General features: G+C 37.1%; 1 protein-coding gene across 2 annotated transcripts in view; it reads left to right on the top strand.

The window, feature by feature from the left end:
• The window catches only part of LOC107694336 (adenylate cyclase type 2-like), an 84,567-nt gene that overhangs the window by 1,007 nt on the left and 64,437 nt on the right, over positions 1-19,123 (top strand). Inside the window, exons 2-3 of one of the 2 annotated variants that reach the window (XM_016494013.1) lie at positions 1,988-2,254; positions 15,904-16,101. In XM_016494013.1, coding sequence (XP_016349499.1) covers positions 1,988-2,254; positions 15,904-16,101 — 465 coding nt within the window. Of the gene's footprint in view, positions 1-1,742; positions 2,255-15,903; positions 16,102-19,123 lie in introns of those variants that run through there. The other variant, XM_016494012.1, reaches the window with a different exon arrangement.

Below are 19,123 nucleotides of genomic sequence, written 5' to 3' on the forward strand. Positions count from 1 at the left end.
AAATGAAGGAGAGCTCTTTAATACCCGCATTGTTTCTCCTAGACTGCAGATGCAGATGAGATTATATCGAGCAAATGGAGACTTTAGCGAACGGCTGCTGCTTCTGAGATTTTATTCCTAAGAAATAGATCTAATTTATAAGCCAACATATTAAAAAGTAATTGTGTGGAAAAAGTTAAAGAAATATAGTTGTTTTGTATATAAAGTCAAAATTGTGAGATACAAAACTATCGAAAGTCTCAATGTTAAGAAACAAATACAGAGTTCTGGCATGAAACTCTAGATGGCGCAGTCCGATAGGTCTAACTCAATCTGACCTAATGACATCATTATCACATGGCACAGCTGATTGGTTCTCTCCTGTATCGGTAGCCAATGAGCTCGCTGCTCAACATTCAAATATATGACTAGTGCTTGCCGTAGCAGTTGCAGCTTGCTTCAGAAACCCTCCACCTTCCCCAGCTCCACCTGTATAGATCTGCTACGAGGTGATTCATGTATGCTATATGGGGGTTATTTCATGTATGTTATATTTGCAGCAGCAATATTTCTTACATGCTCACAGCAGTATGTTGTGGATGTGTTGGCGGTAGCAAGTCATAGCAGATCTATTCCGCCAAGACCAAATACATTAACATTGTCATGTACATTACCATGCCAATCCCTTCAAGAGATGTCATGACAGAAATCATAATTAACTTTTTTATTTTATTATTATAATTTTTTTACTCTGAGGCAGAAACTGTCTTTCTTAAATCCAGAGGCGGACAAAGTACTCAACTCCATTACTTGAGTAAAAGTACAGATACTGCCGGTCAAATATTACTCCATTACAAGTAAAACGAATGTTAAAAACCTATGGGGAAAAAAACAAAACAAAAATAAAAAAATATTTAACACCCCCACAAAAGCAGGATGGTAGTGATCTCACACAGCTCTGACAGTTATTTCACACACAAGAAGTTCCCGCCCACACCTGCTCACATCACGGCACACACCTCTGACTGTTTGGGTGATGATCTGAGGAAGACCTGGACAGACAAGTCATTTTAAACCAGAGCCTGTCAAGAAAAGAGATTTATATGCTCATGGGTTACTGATCTAAATGCTTTCGGACAGCACCATGAAGTTAATATGAATCTTATTTTTCTCAACTGGTTCTCAGCTGGAGCATTACAGCCTAAAGACTGGGAACATGAGAGATTTATGATAAATACATATGTATAACTATTATTATATTATATTATTATTATTTTATGTTCCCACCTAAGAAACTTTATATATATATGTAATTATCTATCTAAGGATATATAGATATATCTATTATATATCATTTATAATGTTTAGATGTAGATTTGTTTATATTAACATTATTTCATTTCATTTATTTATTTATATATATTTTTTTTTTTCTACTCAAGGAATTCCACCCAAGAAATATCTGAAGAATCAGAGTTGATACTTCAGTGAAGCATAACTATGCGAAAGTCTCCTGAGCTACGAAAGAGCAACATCTGAGCGACACATTTTCCTCTGGGTGTCTAATCAGTCATCTCTGATTAACTCATATCATTGAACCTGCCACGCGCTGCATAGCAAACATTATACTGCGCCTGCTGGATCTCTGTCAAGCCCGCCACTCCCTTTCCTCTCTCCTCCCTTTTCCTCTTCTCTTCCCTTCACATTCTTTTGAAGACTTTCTCTTCCTTTCTCCGACACAGACTCTACGAAGTCAGTAGTACTAAGAGCTCACGCTCTGTCAAACAAACACTCGTGTTCTCCTCTCTCTCTCTCTCTCTCTCTCTCTCTCTCTCTCTCCGTCTCTCTCTCTCCTACTCTCACGTGCTCTCTCGTGCGTGTCTCAGTCGCTCTCTGCTGCTCAGTTCATCATGTTGGCTGGAGAATGCTGCGTGCGGCAGCGCTCTCTCTCCTGCCCTGGCGCGGGTCGCATCTGTCCCACCCGCCACAGCTGAGCACTCTCACGGAGGAGAACGAACCGGAACGGCAGCAGCAGGAGGAAGAGGACGAGGACGAAGGCTCCGGAGTCCAGCCAGACCCCATGTTCCAACAGACGGCGTACCTGCTGGAGGGTCCGGAGGACATGGTGGCGTCGTCCGGGGGGCTGAAGTCTCCAGACTGGGTGTACGAGTCTTACTACCGTATGAGCCAGCAGCATCCGCTCATCGTGTTCCTGTTGCTCATCATCATGGGAGCATGCCTGGCTCTGCTTGCCGTGTTTTTTGCCACCGGACTGGTGAGACTCTGTTCTTTATCTACCTACTCTTCTGTACTTTTCTGTCTTGCAATGGACCACAGTGCTCCTCAGGGGGTTCTCAACTGGTTTTGCTTCAGGACTTTGCATTGGACATCAAGTTGGGACTCAACAGTTGAACCCAAAACTGAATTTCCGTGGTGTCTAACGCTTTTATTTTACCTTGCTTAGTTTTGTCCATGGTTTTCAGAATGAGGGCATGTTGTGTAAGCCACTCATATTGGCATCTGTTAAATTTGGCTGGCTTCTACAAAGTTAGAGATGAATGTGTGCTGAAATACCGTAGAGTTTGATTAGTCACACAGCCTTTGATGACAATAGTAAAAAGATTTGGGAAGTGCTTTCTCCTCTCTCTTAAAAGTTGATAAGCTTGTTTATTTTTCTTCACAAACTATGCACAATTCTGTTGTTATTTGCATTTAACATTGCATTTTCACTTCTGTTTGCAACCCCATCAGAAAAGACATACCAGTTGAGAACCGCTCATCATATTTCACCCAAAAATTGACATTGACATCATATCATTATGAACTTGTATGATTTTCATTCTTCTGTGAAACTGTAATCACAGAAATTGTGAAGAATGTTCTGGTCGCTCTTTTTCTTTTAATTACAATAAATAGTGACTGAGGCTTTCAAACTTCAAAAAAAGCAAAATCATCATAATATTGTTCCTAGTTTGTTGTAGTCATCCGATACTTTTTTTGTGAGTAAATAGACCAACATATAAGCCGTTCACAAAACCGATCTGAATGATTAATTCATAAATTAGACTAACACAGTTCACAAATTCAATTTTATGACACTAAACAGGTTGTAAGTGAGGGAAAATTATCAGTAAATAATGAATTTCGATGTGTTCCTCAAACAAAGCTGTCATATGACTTCAGTAGAATTGGCATATAAGTCATAAAAACCACTTGTAAGACACTTTTATGTCAATTTTGAAGCTTGAAGGCTTCAGTTCACATCCATTGTGATGTAAAAAGAATGAAAAGTCATTGTAAACAGGAAGACTGTCATACAGGTTTGGAACAAAATTTTTGAGTGAGCTATCCCTTTAAAATGTTTTTCTTTGTTCCTATTTTGGGAGGCCATTCATTTTCCTCTCTCGTCCCACAGTTGTGGTTGTGGTAGCGCTGCAGAAATTTTTTTTTTTGTCTGCGAGAGAGTGTTTTTACCCATGTGTGTGGAGTGCAGCACTCTCTCTGTGTCTACGTGTGTGTGTTTTTTTCTCTCTGTGGCAGATTGTGTGAATCTCTCTGGTGAGAGAGCGGTTTCTGAGAGCGCCACTTCTGCAACCCTCATTTTCAGATGCTGTTTCACTCGTTCTCTCTCTGACTCTCTTTCTCTCTCACCAGATGCTCAGTTGTCTGTGTTTATGTGTAATGGGCTTGTAGATTATTGCAGTCGGTGCGCTTGGAGTGCACTGTAAACCCTAAGGTTGCCTCAATGTAATGAAGTATTCTCTGTGTGTAATCTAATGTGGAGAACTTGAACCAATTCATTTAAGTTAACTAGTTGCGAGAAGACTATGATTTGGAATTAAAAACTCTATTAATGCTAAACAATTTACACGTTGCTCCCCATTAGGGGCTTGCGAAACTATATATTTTAAAACCAGCTGGTCAGTGGGTTGCCTGAACTGCTATGCAGTTAATTGTGTTAAGCAAGACCTGTATAACTGAGGGTGTATTCACACCTGGAAAGTCCGCTAGTTCACTTGCTTTGGTCCAGACCAAATACAATGTTGAATATTTTTTATTTATTTTATTTTTTTGGTGTGGTTCGCTTTCACACTGCCCTTTTTGCAAGTGAACCAGAAATAGTAAACAAAACCAGACGTGTGCTAAGGTCATCCATTCATTGGTTCATCCATTCAACCTTACCAGAGTTCGTTTGGAGCCGGACCGAGACCACCTCTTCAGCTGGGTCTCAGTACGGTTGTTTGGTCCGCACCCGAGTGCGAATGCTGTATTCACACCTGCCCAATAGATCTGCACCAAGGTTGGAAACGAACTTGAGTTTGATTCAGTCGAATCAAGCAAGACAGGTCTGAATACACCCTGAGATTTTTTCTGGTTCACCTGACCCTAATCAGATACATTTCTTATTAGATTTGCACTTCTGTTCAAAAGTATGAGGTCAGGTTTTTTTTAATACTTCAGTATTCAGCATGGATTCATTAAAATCTGTGGCAAAGTCTTTAATGATGTTACAAAAGATTTATATTCATTTATATTCCTTTATATTCATCCAAGAATCATTAACAAAAATGTATTACACTTTCCTCAGAAATATTAAGAAGTACAACTGTTTTTAAGACAATAATAAGAAATGTTTCTTGAGCAGCAAATCGGCATATTAGAATGATTTCTGAAGGATCATGTGACACTGAAGACTGGAGTAATGATGCTGAAAATTCGGCTTTGCATCACAGAAATAAATTACATTTTAAAGTATATTACAATAGAAAACTGTTATTTTAAATTGTAATAATATTCCACTTTTTTACTGTGTTTTTGATCAAATTCACTCTGTTGCGTTGGGTCTTGCGATAGTGCAGGTCTCTACTCGGAAGGTGTCTGTTATAATGTTATGATTGAGGCTCTGGACTCAAGCATAACTTGTTTTTCTATAACAAACTATAAAATATTCTCTATAAAAACCTTAATGCCCTGGCAGTGGCAAATAGCTTTGGTTTTATATTTAATTTGATTACATTAATGTTTAAGTTGAGATTTACAATAAATATTTTAACTGCTACTATGTAAAAGGAATGTAAAAAAAAGCACAAAAAAAACTTAGTTTAAAGTGTTTGCAAACCAAATGTTATTGCACTTTTGTTCATATAGCAGTACTTTTAAATGAAAAAGTGTGCAATACACTACTTTTGAATTCATTATTGAATTTTGTGCAGCATAATGCGATTAATCGCAGAAAAAGCATGCGATTAATTGCGATTAAAAAAAATGTATCGTTGCCCAGCACTAATATGTATATATATATATAAACTATAAAATACATGCACTGGATGGTAATCAAAGGTATAAAAACATATTCTTAACTGTGTTAATTAAATATATATTCTTATTAAATTTACAAAAGTGATTTTTTTAAAGAGCAGTGAGAGATTTTCTCTCTTTTGTTGTTTTATAACATGAATGACAGACAGCAGGAATATTAGACTGCTGTCACTTTAAGAGCTGCCCAGATTCAATATACTGTTACACATGTGTTTTTTCTCAGCTGTTTGCTTTCACTTTCACAAGACTTAAATTACTGTGTTTATGAGGATACTTGCAAAGACAGGCATTTTTACACTTAAAAGTGTGTGTATTTAACCGTTCAAGGCCTATAAAGTGGCAAAAATAACTTAATACTCCTACGTTCTATGAGCCCCATCTTCACGTGCTCGCGCCTCTCTGACAGCACTCAGAAACAGCGAGTACGTTTACATGGACGTCAGTAATCTAATTATTTACTTTTCTCTCAATATGACAATATTATGATTAAGGTGTTTACATGAGTTGCTTTTAGAATATTCCTTTCTTGTTTCCTTTTTACATGTTATAGTGCATAGATTGATTAATGGCACACGTCATTACGTCCCCTCCAGAATTTCACGTATCTGCATGCAATTCGTTTTCGTTATGGTACCATATACAGTTTTGGGTGTTTCATTTTCAAGTGCAATTATTGTCATTCTATACATGCAAACAGACGACAGCGGATACAAATTCTCCAGCAACAGTCCTCCTCTTCCCTTTCATTCGGCAACATTTCATTCATGCCTCCGCGACAAACTCTACTGGATGGTGCTTGATGAGAGTACGAAGTAAGGACTGGTGGGAGAGAGTTGTTTTAATGGAATTTTGTTTGCCATCAAACGCTTTACCACTGCCATGTGTGCATCCAGTCGCAAAATGCTACACAACGATAATAGTGTTATTAAGGTGTTTATAGCGAAATGAGTTCTCTTTCGCTGCTGATTGTTTCAACGGCTTTAAATCACTTGTTTTTAAACTGCAACGCTTAAAAACGTGTAGCACAGCAACGTCATATAATTGTGTAGCTGCGATAGAGACCATAGTCGAAAATCTCTACCGGTTGACAAATGTCTATCGATTAATCGTGTATACCGGTATATCGCCCACACCGATTTCATATCTGGTTGCATTTTATTTTGTGAATTCCCTAGAATTGTGAGAGGTTAGGTTAGAGAAATGAAGCGCAACCCAGAGAAAGATCACCTACTGTATCATGATCAAATAATCACCTGTTTTAAGAGAATTGATAGCTCAGTCCATGGCAGAGTTTTTGGAGGTCAAAAGTGCAGACTGAAGCCCCCCATCGGCTTAAACCCAGAACACTGTCAGCATGCTAATTAAAGCATCGCCACCAAAACAGAACAAATCTCAGTTAATTGACCTCGCTTATCAATTAGTCAGCCGTTTGTGACCATCCCTAGACCCCATTCTTTCAGACGGTAATATTTACTGCCCAGCGCGCAGGGACTTGCATCCTTCATTTACGCAGAGCTTTTGTGTGTGTGGGTGGTGACACAGCTCCCATCATGCTCCTGTGGTTTGACCGCAGGTATGTTGTTTTGAAGCGCTGAGGCTCTTATCTTGGAAACAGCAATCTGTTTTACACAGGCTGGCTAATGGGGCCGAAAAATGTCATGAAACACAAACTTTGCTTTATCGTCATTTCTCCGTCCGTCCTCCTTTTTGTTTCAGTTCAGGGCAGGAAGTTCTGCCTTCTCCTCTTTGAAAGCTTATCTTGTTTTTTCACAGCAAACCTGTCTAAAGATTGTGTTGCTGCTGCACTATCCTGAGAGATTAAAGATTGATGGAGTGCTGGTGGAGTCGTGCGATAGTACGGCTGAAAACAAGAACAAAAGTTCACTCGATTGGAAAGCCACATTAATCAGGTGCAAGCGACAGAGCACTGGTTAATTAAAGGAGCTTTTCCTTTTTTTTCAACAAAAAAAAAACAGAAAAGAAAAGAAAAACATGTATATTGGTGTGAAAAGAAATGGCCATTGCACACATTTTCAAAACCTTGAGATTTTATTAACACAACTTTAGTTATATTGAATTTAATTATTATCAGTGGTAGACGAAGTACACAAATCAGGTCCTGAGAATAAGTACAGATATCCAGTAAAAGCACATGCAATCATTTTCAGTGATACTGATACAAATCAATGATAAAATGATACAAAACAATACTAATATATCAGTTTACGTTACTGATAATTCAAATACAATGCAAACAAGTGAAAATAACAAAATATACCATATAGTATTTAGTAAAAGTATCCCAAAATAAATGACAGATTCTTGAAAAAGTACTTAATACAGTAACAAAGTAAAAATCCATTTATCGACTTTATTGATTTTAGATTTAAACACTTATATTTGTGCAGTTTTTGAAGAAAATGTGATTGGTGCTTACTTGTGCAAGAGTAGTGTTGCTATACATTTACTAAGGTGTTCCCAGTTATTTATTTATGTATTTATTTTGCCAGTTTTATGGCCCTCCAAATGAAAATTGAGAAAACAAGCCACTCTCTTCAACAAGCCACATGGTTTGAGGACGCACTACTAGAACTGTGCTTCTGACGTTGGAACTAAACCTTACTTTGATCCGATTGTTCACTTAAAACGCATCTTCTAATTGGATTATTCTTAGCTAAAAAGAATAATAACCTATCAGGCAATGATTTATGTGCTAAGTAACACATTTGATACCATCTTAATCAATGATAGTGAGGCAAAAATGGACACATTTTTCTCTCATCCTAATGATAAGCCTCTTACTAGTGAGATTTAATTTCTAATGGCTGCACTCCTTCCCATTCTAACCTCTTCAAATTACACTGAGAGCCAAATCTTGGAACAGACTATTTGGACATGAGCCACAGAGCCACATCGTCTCGATGCTTCAGTTACAACAGCAAACACAAACAAGCTCATGAACACATTCCTGATCAACAATCCATTTAGTCGGTGCATAAAGAGAAACCTCCCATTCAGTTGCAGCTCAAGATCATTTGTGTAGCGTGTCATTGGGAGTTTTCAAGGAGGATTTGGGTGAGATCAGGGAGGGGCAACATGTAATAAAGCTGACGCCAACACTGCAGAAATATGATAATGTGGAGTGAGATGAAGCGGACATGCAGGTTGATCAATTAGATGAGTTATGGAGACGACGACGTCACACTGAGCTGATCTTACCAGCTCATGCGATCATTAAGATTCGCTTATAGTGCCTTTGATTGAATTCGGTCACTGACACACTCCACAGCATCTGTAAAAATGTGTTGGCCTCTGCTTGGCTGAGTTAATTAGAAATGCAGTGTGAGATGAGCATGTCATTTGTACTTGTGCTATGGTTTAATGCACTTTTTTGCAAACCAAATAGATTTTAAAGTGCTGCCGTATATCACAGTCACCCTGTGCAGGAAAGTTAAGGAGCCCGATTAAGAGGTTATTACATGAAACAGTGGTTTCTGACATCACCAGAAAGTATTAGGACACTTAAGCCGCTCTTAGAAATGCATGAATGTCATTGCATTAAGAACAAAACCACACACCAAGTGGCATCTGCAACAAATTATGCTTTTCATTGCCATTTTGGCTTTGCTTATAGGTCCTACGGTCATTTTAAACGATGTGCTGGTTCCTTAGTGCTTGATGACTGGAAAGCAGCTTTCATACCATTTTCAAGGAATGTTTGAATTTAATGCATCAAGCTAAGGAATGTCTTTTCTTACACCTTTATTAGATACAAGATTATGCATCTAAATCATTTTCAAAAGCATATTTTTAAATATATTTTGAATAAAATTTTACCACATGACATTTTACAATCTAAACTAACCTAGCCTTGTCATAAAAAGGTCAAATTATCTGATTTTAAGAAGCTTATTGACCTTGACAAACAATAATGAGGTTCTGTAAGAGTCCTGTCTATGGAACCTTTTTTTGGTTGTTTTTCCTCCGATGCCTATTTCTATGTGTTTATTGGACCACATAACATTGTTGGTCAAACCACATAACATTGATTTGGTGGACTTTTTTTTTTTTTTTCAAATATTAAAAGTGTAACAGTTTTGTTAAAAGCTCTTTAACTTATTTTTCTAAGAAATAATAATTTTGCCAAACTGCTTAATAAGGATTTCTTAGTCAATAATTTTTATAATTCATTTTAAAATGCTACTAATTTTAAGTTACACACACACACAAAAACTGTCATGTAATTGATTTCTTTCAAAATAAAAGAAATAACAAAGCAGCTTTCATAAATTCTAAAAGGAATATTTCACCCAAAAATGAAAATTTACTCACCCTCAGGCCATCCAAGATGTAGATGAGTTAGTTTCTTCATCAACAACAAATTTGGAAAAATGTAGCATTACATCACTTGCTCACCAATGGATCCTCTGCAGTGAATGGGTGCCGTCAGAATGAGAGTCCAAACAGCTGATAAAAACATCACAATAATCAGTTACACTTTATTATGATAGTCCACTTTAGACATTCTACTAACTATAAATAACTTTGCAACTACATGTCAACTAATTCTGAATTAATTTGCAACTACATGTCTACTAACTCTCAGAGTAGACTGTTCCATTCTCCACTGAAAATTCATCTTGCCTAAATAAGCAGAGAAATATGCACAGATCAAGCACCGTTTACAAGCAAAAGCAGTCCGAAAACAGTTCTAAACAAATTACTCCATGGATATTGATGTGAAAGGACAACAGGAGATGGACTTTTTCACTGGAAGAAGCGGTATTTTGAATTATGGACTATGGGCCATATAGCAGTTTAAAGTTAAAACTTCTTAACGATGGATTTGTTTCTAACAAACGTGCATCTTTTCATTTAACAAGATGTGATGGACTGGAGTTGTGTGGATTACTTGTGGATTATTGTGATGTTTTTATCAGCTGTTTGGGCTCTCATTCTGACGGCACCCATTCACTGCAGAGGATCCTTTGGTGAGCAAGTGATGCAAAATGCTACATTTCCCCAAATCTGTTCTGATGAAGAAACAAACTCATCTACATCTTTCAGCGAATTTTCATTTTTTGGGAGAAACATGCTTGAAAGTATGGCAGGTTTATCCAAATCTTTTGTTGCCACTGTAGCTTTCTTTTATTTTAAAGCTGAGTGTAAATATGGATATGGAACTGATGAGCAAGCTGTAATAGATGCTCGTGTGAGATAAGTGTCTGTCAGTACTTTGGAAGAATTATAAGAGTATGAAAAATGCATGACTCCGTACCGTTCCAAAAATTACAGGTGCCCACTGCCCAGCAGTGGAATTATATACGCACATTGCAAAATTCAATACAAGAATCGATTTTCTTTTCTTTCTCCTTTATTTTTTTGTACTGCAATTGTGAGATAATGAAAAATGTGGCTCTGTTTTGACAGTTGAGTGTGTGGGTATGGTGTAAGTTTGCTTTCTGCTGACGGTGAGTGGCATGTTTTACATTTTTGTCCCATCAGCAAGTCTGCAGGGCTGCAAAACCACAGTAAACACACACAAACTCACATTAAACTCAAATGCTCAGACAGTTGAACAGGAAGTTCCTGTGGAAGGGATAGCGCTGTAACAAAGCACCCTAATGTGTGCATCTCCATGCCTTTGTGGCCCCTGCAAAATGGAGTTAAATGGATTTAAATGGGCTCAAATGTACAAGCAGCTGGCTATATGAGCTCTGGCCCTTGATAGCGTGAAGAAAAGGGACTGATAGGAGCCATGTCTGACTCTTGCTGTGAGGGATGAAAGAGTGATGAGAGTAGGAGAACAGGAAGGAGAAGGGCTGATGGGAATGGGCCTAACATGGGGATTTTAGGCTAATCATGTAGGCAGTGAATCTACACTTTTATGTAGACATTTAATTATAATTGCACTGGAAAGAGGAAGAGGAATGTCAGACGGGTGCACATTGTTAATTGTGTTTGCTAAGGCAAGCATTATTATTGCATATATGAGGGTTTAAACAAACCTTAATACAACCCTTGGTGCATAATTCGCACCATTTATGCTGCAGACATGAATGATGCTAGCACCTTTAAGGTACTAATATGCAGCCTTTTGGGGTAAATAAGGTACAAAAGTGTACCTTTTAAAAAGGTACTGTCCCAGTGACACCTTTTGTACCTTTTTTTTTCTGAGAGTGTCCAGTTGACAAAGATGCTAAACAAGAAATGCACATAGATTTATGAGTGTTTTTAAACTATACACACATTTGGCCCTGGATTTAGAACATAATTAATTAAAATAGAATAAATTATTTTGTAGATTAACATTATCCTGTCTATAAAAAAAAGCATCACATCTCAAACGATATTTTGCATTTTCTGTGATAGAAATGACGATGGTAGGTGTTACATTTTAAACATTTTTGGAATAAATAGACAGGCTCTTTTGTTTTGATGATGAATACTTTCACATTTTGTTATAATTTGACAAATTACAGCTTGATTGGATATTATACACAAAAAATATTCTGTTAGCAAGTGATATTTACCTTGATTTGTCTTGTTCTTCACACGTCACATCTCATATCTCCTGACACGGTTGTCTACTTGTGAAAGGGATATCAACCACAAAAATGAAAATTCTCTCATCATTTACTCACCTTCATGTCGTCCTAGATGTGTATGACTGTCTTCAAATGGTCTTTCTTCAGATGAACATGAATGAAGATTTTTAGACAAATAATCCACCTCTGTGAATCCATATAAAGCAAGTGTATAGGACCTCAAAAGTCGACACTTCAAAAACAACACAAAGTGAACACAATGATAACTCATACAACCCCAGTAGATGAATCACTGTCTTCTAAAGCAAAACAAAAAGTGTGTGTGAGAAAAATACTAATCATTTAAATGCACATATGAGAGTTGACTGGAAACAATGGTATATTCAAAATTGCTTTTGAAGACATTGGTTCATCTATTGAGGTTGTATGGTTTACCATCGAGTTTGCATTGCAAGCTTTTTGAAGCATCAGCTTTGTGGGTCCTTTGTATGTGAACTCACAGAGATGGATTATTTTTCTAAATAAAACCTTTGCACTTATCTGTAGAAAGAAAATCATCTGGAATGGCATGATGGTGAGTAAATGATGAGAGAATATTTGGGTGGAGTATCCCTTTAAACAAGTACTTCACCAGAAATGTATTATGGGTAAATATGTTCAACATGGTCAAAATTACACTGCATCTGTTGTAATTCTTGAAAAATGTACGCAAATGAAATATATATGTGTGTATATATATGTATATATATATATATATATATATATATATATATATATATTTTTAGTTTACCTTGGTTTTAAATGTAATAATGATTTATTCATGGATTTTCACATTGTTAGATAAAAAAATCTGGGTTTGTGACAAGGCAAACACAATAAAATCTGCACAAAGTACATTTGAAAATTAAAAGTAATAAAAACAAATTATGAATGTGTGGTATGAAGTTTTCATATGCAGTTTTAATGTGCCTTTCTAATAATAAAACTATTTTGTTGACATCACCCTGGTTCCCTCAACAAAAATAGGATTTTTCCTTTTTTATTTATTTATTTATTTTTATTATTACAGAAAATAAGCAGAAAATGTGTCCAACAAAAGTTTATGATTCTTACATGTTTTGTTCATCATGATGATCATTTATGAATTTTGAAGCTTAAATACAATCGTCAGAAGTAGAAATCCAAGCATAGGCTGTAAACAAAATATGCCAGTGCTTCTAAAAATTCTTTGTCTTTTTTTAAAACATTTTCCCTGAAAGTTTGAGTTACAGTAATTTACAAGAGCGCGGATATAAACGGTGAGGCTGTCAAAGCGACTAGCGAGTAGATGAGTTTACCTGTTCAGCGTGATGGTGTTTAATGACAGTCTCTGTAGTCGCCTTTAGCCACTTGTTAGTAACTGCCTTTTTCAGGACAGGTAAAAGCTTAAAAAAATTACAGTTAGGGTGTTTTTATATGGTGGAATGTATTTTATATGGTGGAATAAAACGTGAAAATATCTTGAGCTTGTGTTCACCACATACATTATTTCAGGCATTCAACCAAAATCCCATTCAGGAAACCAATTGGCTAAATGACAATGAATCCGGAAGAGCCAAAATGTGAACTCACTTTTGGGTTTTTGGCCTGCAAATATACATCATCCCTGCAATGCTCTATTGACTTGAGCCTGTAACAATCACCCAGAACTTCTTAGCAACCATCTATCAACACTCTAGCAACTTTCTTTCATTTTCAATATCAAGTTATAATCAATAAATAGTCAATAAATAGTCGAGTTATTTCAGTGCGTGAAAAAGCGGAGCAGGTGTGGGCACTTCTCTGTCTGTCTGTGGCTAATGGAAACAGTGTTCCCCAAGAGTTCATTGAGATTCGATCTGTGTGCCAGAGTTCCCTTGAATTTGTAGTACTCCCTGGGGTGTCTCTTCTAATGGCTGGTGAGTCATACTGTGGTACAGGCATTATATTACTGTGAGTTTGCCAGCTCAATGCTCTCTCATCATTCACAAAACACACACACAGTCATCCACATTACCCACATCTACAGCACCCGTACAAGCCACACACACACACACACACCTCATATAAATAATTACTACCCGAACTGAATTGCGTGGTTGTAATTAATTTGTGATTTTTTTGTATTGTTTTAGAAAAGCTTTAATGATGGCCAGAGGATAAAGTCGTCTTTGTTCAATTCAAACAGTAATAAACCCTTCATGGCATATGTCATGAGTCATCTGCAATAAATCTGCACAGATAATATAGCTATAATGTAGTTATTAAAAATCTCTCTTCTGACTGTCCCCTCCTGCCACAGCTCAGTCTATTTCTGTCTCCGTCTGCAGTAGATGAACAGTCTGCGAGTGTGTGACTGTAAGTCTAGACTGAGTCCCTCACACTCTTGCACAGTCAAACAGAGAATTACCGAATGGTGACGAGAGCTTCAGGTAGAAATAGACTTTATGAAAGGTCACGGTTTGCCTCTTTAAAGTCAGCGTGAAACTAAATTGATCATATTTACTTTTTTAAATGGATTGTCCTACCAAAAATATATAATTTACTCAACCTCATATCATTTCAAATCAGTATTACCTACTTCGTAAGTCGGTGAAATTCAAAAGAAGAAATTGAAAAGAATTTGCTGATCGCTCCTTTCCATGCAGTTGTATTTATTACAGACTATTGTAGATATTAAAGCCTCCAAAACAACACAGAAACACTATAAAAGTGGTCAGTAAGATTTTTCTGAAAGAAATTAATTCAGCAAGGATGCATTAAATCGACTGAAAGTGATAGTAAAGACATTTATAATGTTACCAAAGATTATTATTTCAAATAAATGCTATTATTTTGAACTTTCTATTCATCAAAGAATCCTGATTTCCACTCAAATATTAAGCAGCACAACTGTTTTCAGCATTGATAATAATCAGAAATGTTTCTTGAGGATCAAATCAGCATATTAGACTGATTTCTGAAGGCTCATGTGACACTGAAGACTGGAGTAATAGTGCTGAAAACTCAACTTTGTATCACAGGAATAAATTACATTTTAAAATATATTACAATAGAAGACAGTTACTTTAAATTGTAATAATATTTCACAATATTACTGTTTTTACTGGGTTTTTGACCAAATTAAATGCAGCATTGGTGCGAATATGAAAAATTAAAAACAAATTACATTAAAAAAAACATTACTGACCTCAAATATTTGAACAGCAGTGTACATATATTCAAATGCAAAGCCGTTATTTTAAATAAGAGTTAATCTTAAATTGTAATAATATTTTACAATATTGCTGTTTTTACTGTTTTGACCAAATTAAATGCAGCATTGGTGAGAACATTAAAAAAAAAACATTAACCGACCGACCCCAGATTTTTGAACAGTAATGTACATATATTCAAATACAATAAAAGTATTTTAAATAAAAGAGTTCATCTTAAATTGTAATAATATTTCACAATATTACTGTTTTTACTGTGTTTTTGATCAAATAAATACATCCTTGGTGAGCGTAAGAGACTTTAACATTAAAAAACATTTAAGTGACCACAAATATTTATTTTCAATAAATCAGTTTATCCGGTTCACATTTTTCATTGCATATCCTGTTTCACTCAAATATGCCACATTATGGAAGTGAAATGGGTTGCAAATGTTGATTTTAATGTACATTAATTGATTTGATTACATTTTATGAAGCACAAACCCAATATAACACTATACTGCACTAACAGTTTGAGTGTTTTTCAAATGTTAATTGTCCATATTAATAATTCAACAGTAAAAACACAACTGTCACACTTTGACAGAACACAGTATGCTAATGGAAAGTTTGGACAGAATAGACTGAACTCTGTTTCAGAGTCTGAGGTTTTGTCATTGACTCATAGAAGAGTCCGTCTTTCAGTTCTTCTTTGTGTTTAATCCAGCTCTAAATGTGCAAGCGAATATGCCTTGTCTGTTCTTTTCCACCGTGTCTCAGTGGACAGTCCTCTTCTTCATCAGCTAGTGAATGAGCCATGAACTGTCATTATGTTTCCACAGACCATGGAGGAACACATGGCCTTCATCATGACTGTGCCCACAACTCTGGCCATTTTTCTCACCATCTTCATCCTCGTCTGCATTGAGTCGGTCTTCAAAAAGCTTCTCCGCCTCTTCTCCCTGCTCATCTGGGGCTGTCTGGTTGCCATGGGTTACCTCTTCATGTTCTTCGGTGGGATCATCTGTCCATGGGACCAGGTGAGACTTGAGTGACAGCACTTTCATCGCTCTCCATTTCTGTGCAATTGTTCTTCAGTGACTGCCTTCGACCTCTACGGCTATCACTTTTTAATGTACCTTTTTATCACACCGAAGTGCTCAGAATTAAGTATTCGGCATGCATAAAACACAACTTGCGTCAGTGCGATTTATATATGTAGATGTGCAAGTAAATTACTCGGATGGAAAGCGCTGCACAATCATGCAGATATTCACTTAACGTGGTGTCATTTTCCTCCAGTCATTTGCACAGTAATTCATGAATTTTAGTGTGCGAGCTGTTCTGCGCATGGAATCATTCTCATCGAACTCCGCTTAACACATGATTCTGGCTAATGACTGTGACACAGTCTCAACATAAATGCATGTCTTAGAGTAATTATGACAATTGGCGCTATTTCTGTCCAACTCTGCATCCATAAAACGAATCTGGTATTAAAGGAACACTCCACTATTTTTGAAAATAGGCTCATTTTCCAACTCCCCTAGAGTTAAACAGTTGAGTTTTAACCTTTAAACCGACTTGCTTGGCTTGTTCGCACACTTTGTTTTTTCTTCTTCCCGCTCTGCGAGGAGGAGGTGCAATCAGCCCAGCCACCACTCAGCAAGATGGCAAAAACATCCGCGCTTTGGTCGTCTTTTATAAACAGCTCTTGAGTTATGATATTACACTGGCTGTAGGAGGAGAGATCGGCTGTTCCGTGCATGAGTAAATGTAGCTCGCCCGTGAGTCATCCAGGCTGTTTGCTCGACATGACTTAATAACTTAATAACTCGGATGGGCTCAGTGATCTGGAAATGATGAGATATGCATATACAACACAAATTGGCTCTGTATCAAAGGGCGGCAACATTTTACTAGGAACTGCTTCAGTAAAAGCTAGGTGGCACCTACATGACATCCATTTTAAACAATTAGCCATAAATATCCCACTATTCTGGAGAGGTTTCTCCATCAGAAGTGAGGTTATGAATACCATATTGATGAGTGGCCCAAAGTTGTAGTTGCATTATTTGATTGTGCTTCCTCAATATAAATTTTTTTTCAATTGTGTTTTCTTTTCTTTGCCTTTGTTTTCTTTTTGTCCTGATTTGCTTTGCTTTTGTTTTTTTTTGTTTTTTGTTTTTTTGCTTTGCTTTCTTTGCTTTTCATTTTTGTTTTTGATTTAGTTTTTTTTTCTGTTCTGTTTTTCTGTTTTGCTTTGCTTTTATTTTTTGTTTTTTTGCTCTGTTTCTTTGCTTTGCGTTGTTTTTGAGTTTTGCTTTTGTTTGTGTTTTGCTTTGCTTTTGTTTTTTTTGCTCTGTTTTGCATTGCATTGTTTCATTGCTTTTGGGTTGTTTTGTTTTTCGCTCTATTTTGCTTTGAGCTTTTTGTTTTGTTTAGTTTTTTTGCTGTTTGCTTTGCATCGCATTGTGTTTCATTGCTTTTTTTGCTCTGTTTTGCTTTGCTTTGCATTGTTTCATTGCTTTTGTTTTGTTTTGCTAGGTTTTGCTTTGCTTAGTTTTCTTCTCTTTTTTGATTCGCTTTGCTTTGCGTTTCATTGCTTTTGTTTGTTTTTTTAATGGCCTGTTTTAGAGGCACAGGGCTAAAGGAAGTAAATTACCTTTAACTCTGTTATGTGTTGGTCCATATTTAGATGAGCCACAGTTCAGTTTATGTATAGAAAATCTGGGCCATGCTAACCAGCTTAACCTTGAACCTTTATCTGCTCCAGGCTGGTTAGTGGTGTTTTGGTGCTGGTGTAGATTGTGGAGCATTACAGCCATGCTAAACGGTGCCAACTGGTGAAACTGTTCAACCTATGTTAAGAAGCTACAGTTGAGACATCAGCTCACCAGCATCCAAGGCACCACATATGGTGGTGAGCAGCTACGCCGGTCTTTATATCAGTTCTCTGTCATATAAAGTACTCTCTAAGCTTGGTGCAGTCTGAGCTCACATGCTGTGACTGAATGTTTAGCTCTAGAGGGAACCAGACGTCTGATGCAGGAAATTCAGAGAAGCCTGCTAATCAGTCCTTGCATACGTGACGGGAAGAACTAGTCGGGTTCAGGCGATCTGAATAAGCTACCACCTAATTAGCACTCAGAGTACTGCAGCAAAGTACTAATTAGCAAAGAGTATCTGGATGTGTCTTGAAGTAGCATATGTGCGCTTATTAGCGGAAGTGAATGGCACAGTAGCTGCGTCTACAGTAGTTGAAGACTTAAAGAGCTCTATTAGGCTATGCCCTATTTAATTTCCTGTTTTTACTCTAGCCTTTTAAGCTACACACTGTGCTCTTAGTACAGTTTTCTCTGTGGTTATGCTATTTGACGGCCACATTGCTTGAGCTCTAACAAGCTGTGTACTTGGAGTCGCTTTGCAACGCTTACAAGGAAAAACTCCCGAACTATAGAGTCGCCAGCATGGGTCAAGGTACTACTGCAGATGAAAAGCCCTCACTATTCCTCACAGATGTCTGTAATGCAGGCATCATTAACCCACAGCAGTAGTTCTCCATTAGAGATGCCCGTGAAAAGCCAACAGCCTTTGTATGTTGTACAGGAGAGAAAACATAATTGAGCTCAGAGTCAGCAGAGGAACAAAAGGCAGCCGTACTCGCCTTACGCCAATCAGCCTGAGGGCAAATCAGAAGAAAAGACCTCTGAAAACACACACAGTCTTGTGAAGCCTTGTTTCCTACAATTTGGTGTTGCCAGACGTGGCAATTGAAGGATGTAAAAGAATGATGGGGAACTAATGAAGTGATGAGAGAGTGAAGGTGGCAGACAGGTGAAAAATAGATTTCGAGTCACTTTTTTTAATACTTTTTAAGGAGGAGGGCAAAGGAAAATGCCTTGTGTTGTTTCAGATAAGCTGAGTGAAATCTGTTAATCAATGGTGATTGCTCTAAGAGGGTGCGGGAAACACGTAGTGAGAAGTGGGAAGCTGCTTTTAGCAGCATTGCAGATAGTCACTGGGATAAAAAATATGTGTGAACACACATTTTGTCGTTGA

The sequence above is a fragment of the Sinocyclocheilus anshuiensis genome, unplaced genomic scaffold (assembly GCF_001515605.1).
Source record: "Sinocyclocheilus anshuiensis isolate Anshui unplaced genomic scaffold, SAMN03320099.WGS_v1.1 scaffold1240, whole genome shotgun sequence".
NCBI classification, from domain to species: Eukaryota; Metazoa; Chordata; class Actinopteri; order Cypriniformes; family Cyprinidae; genus Sinocyclocheilus; species Sinocyclocheilus anshuiensis.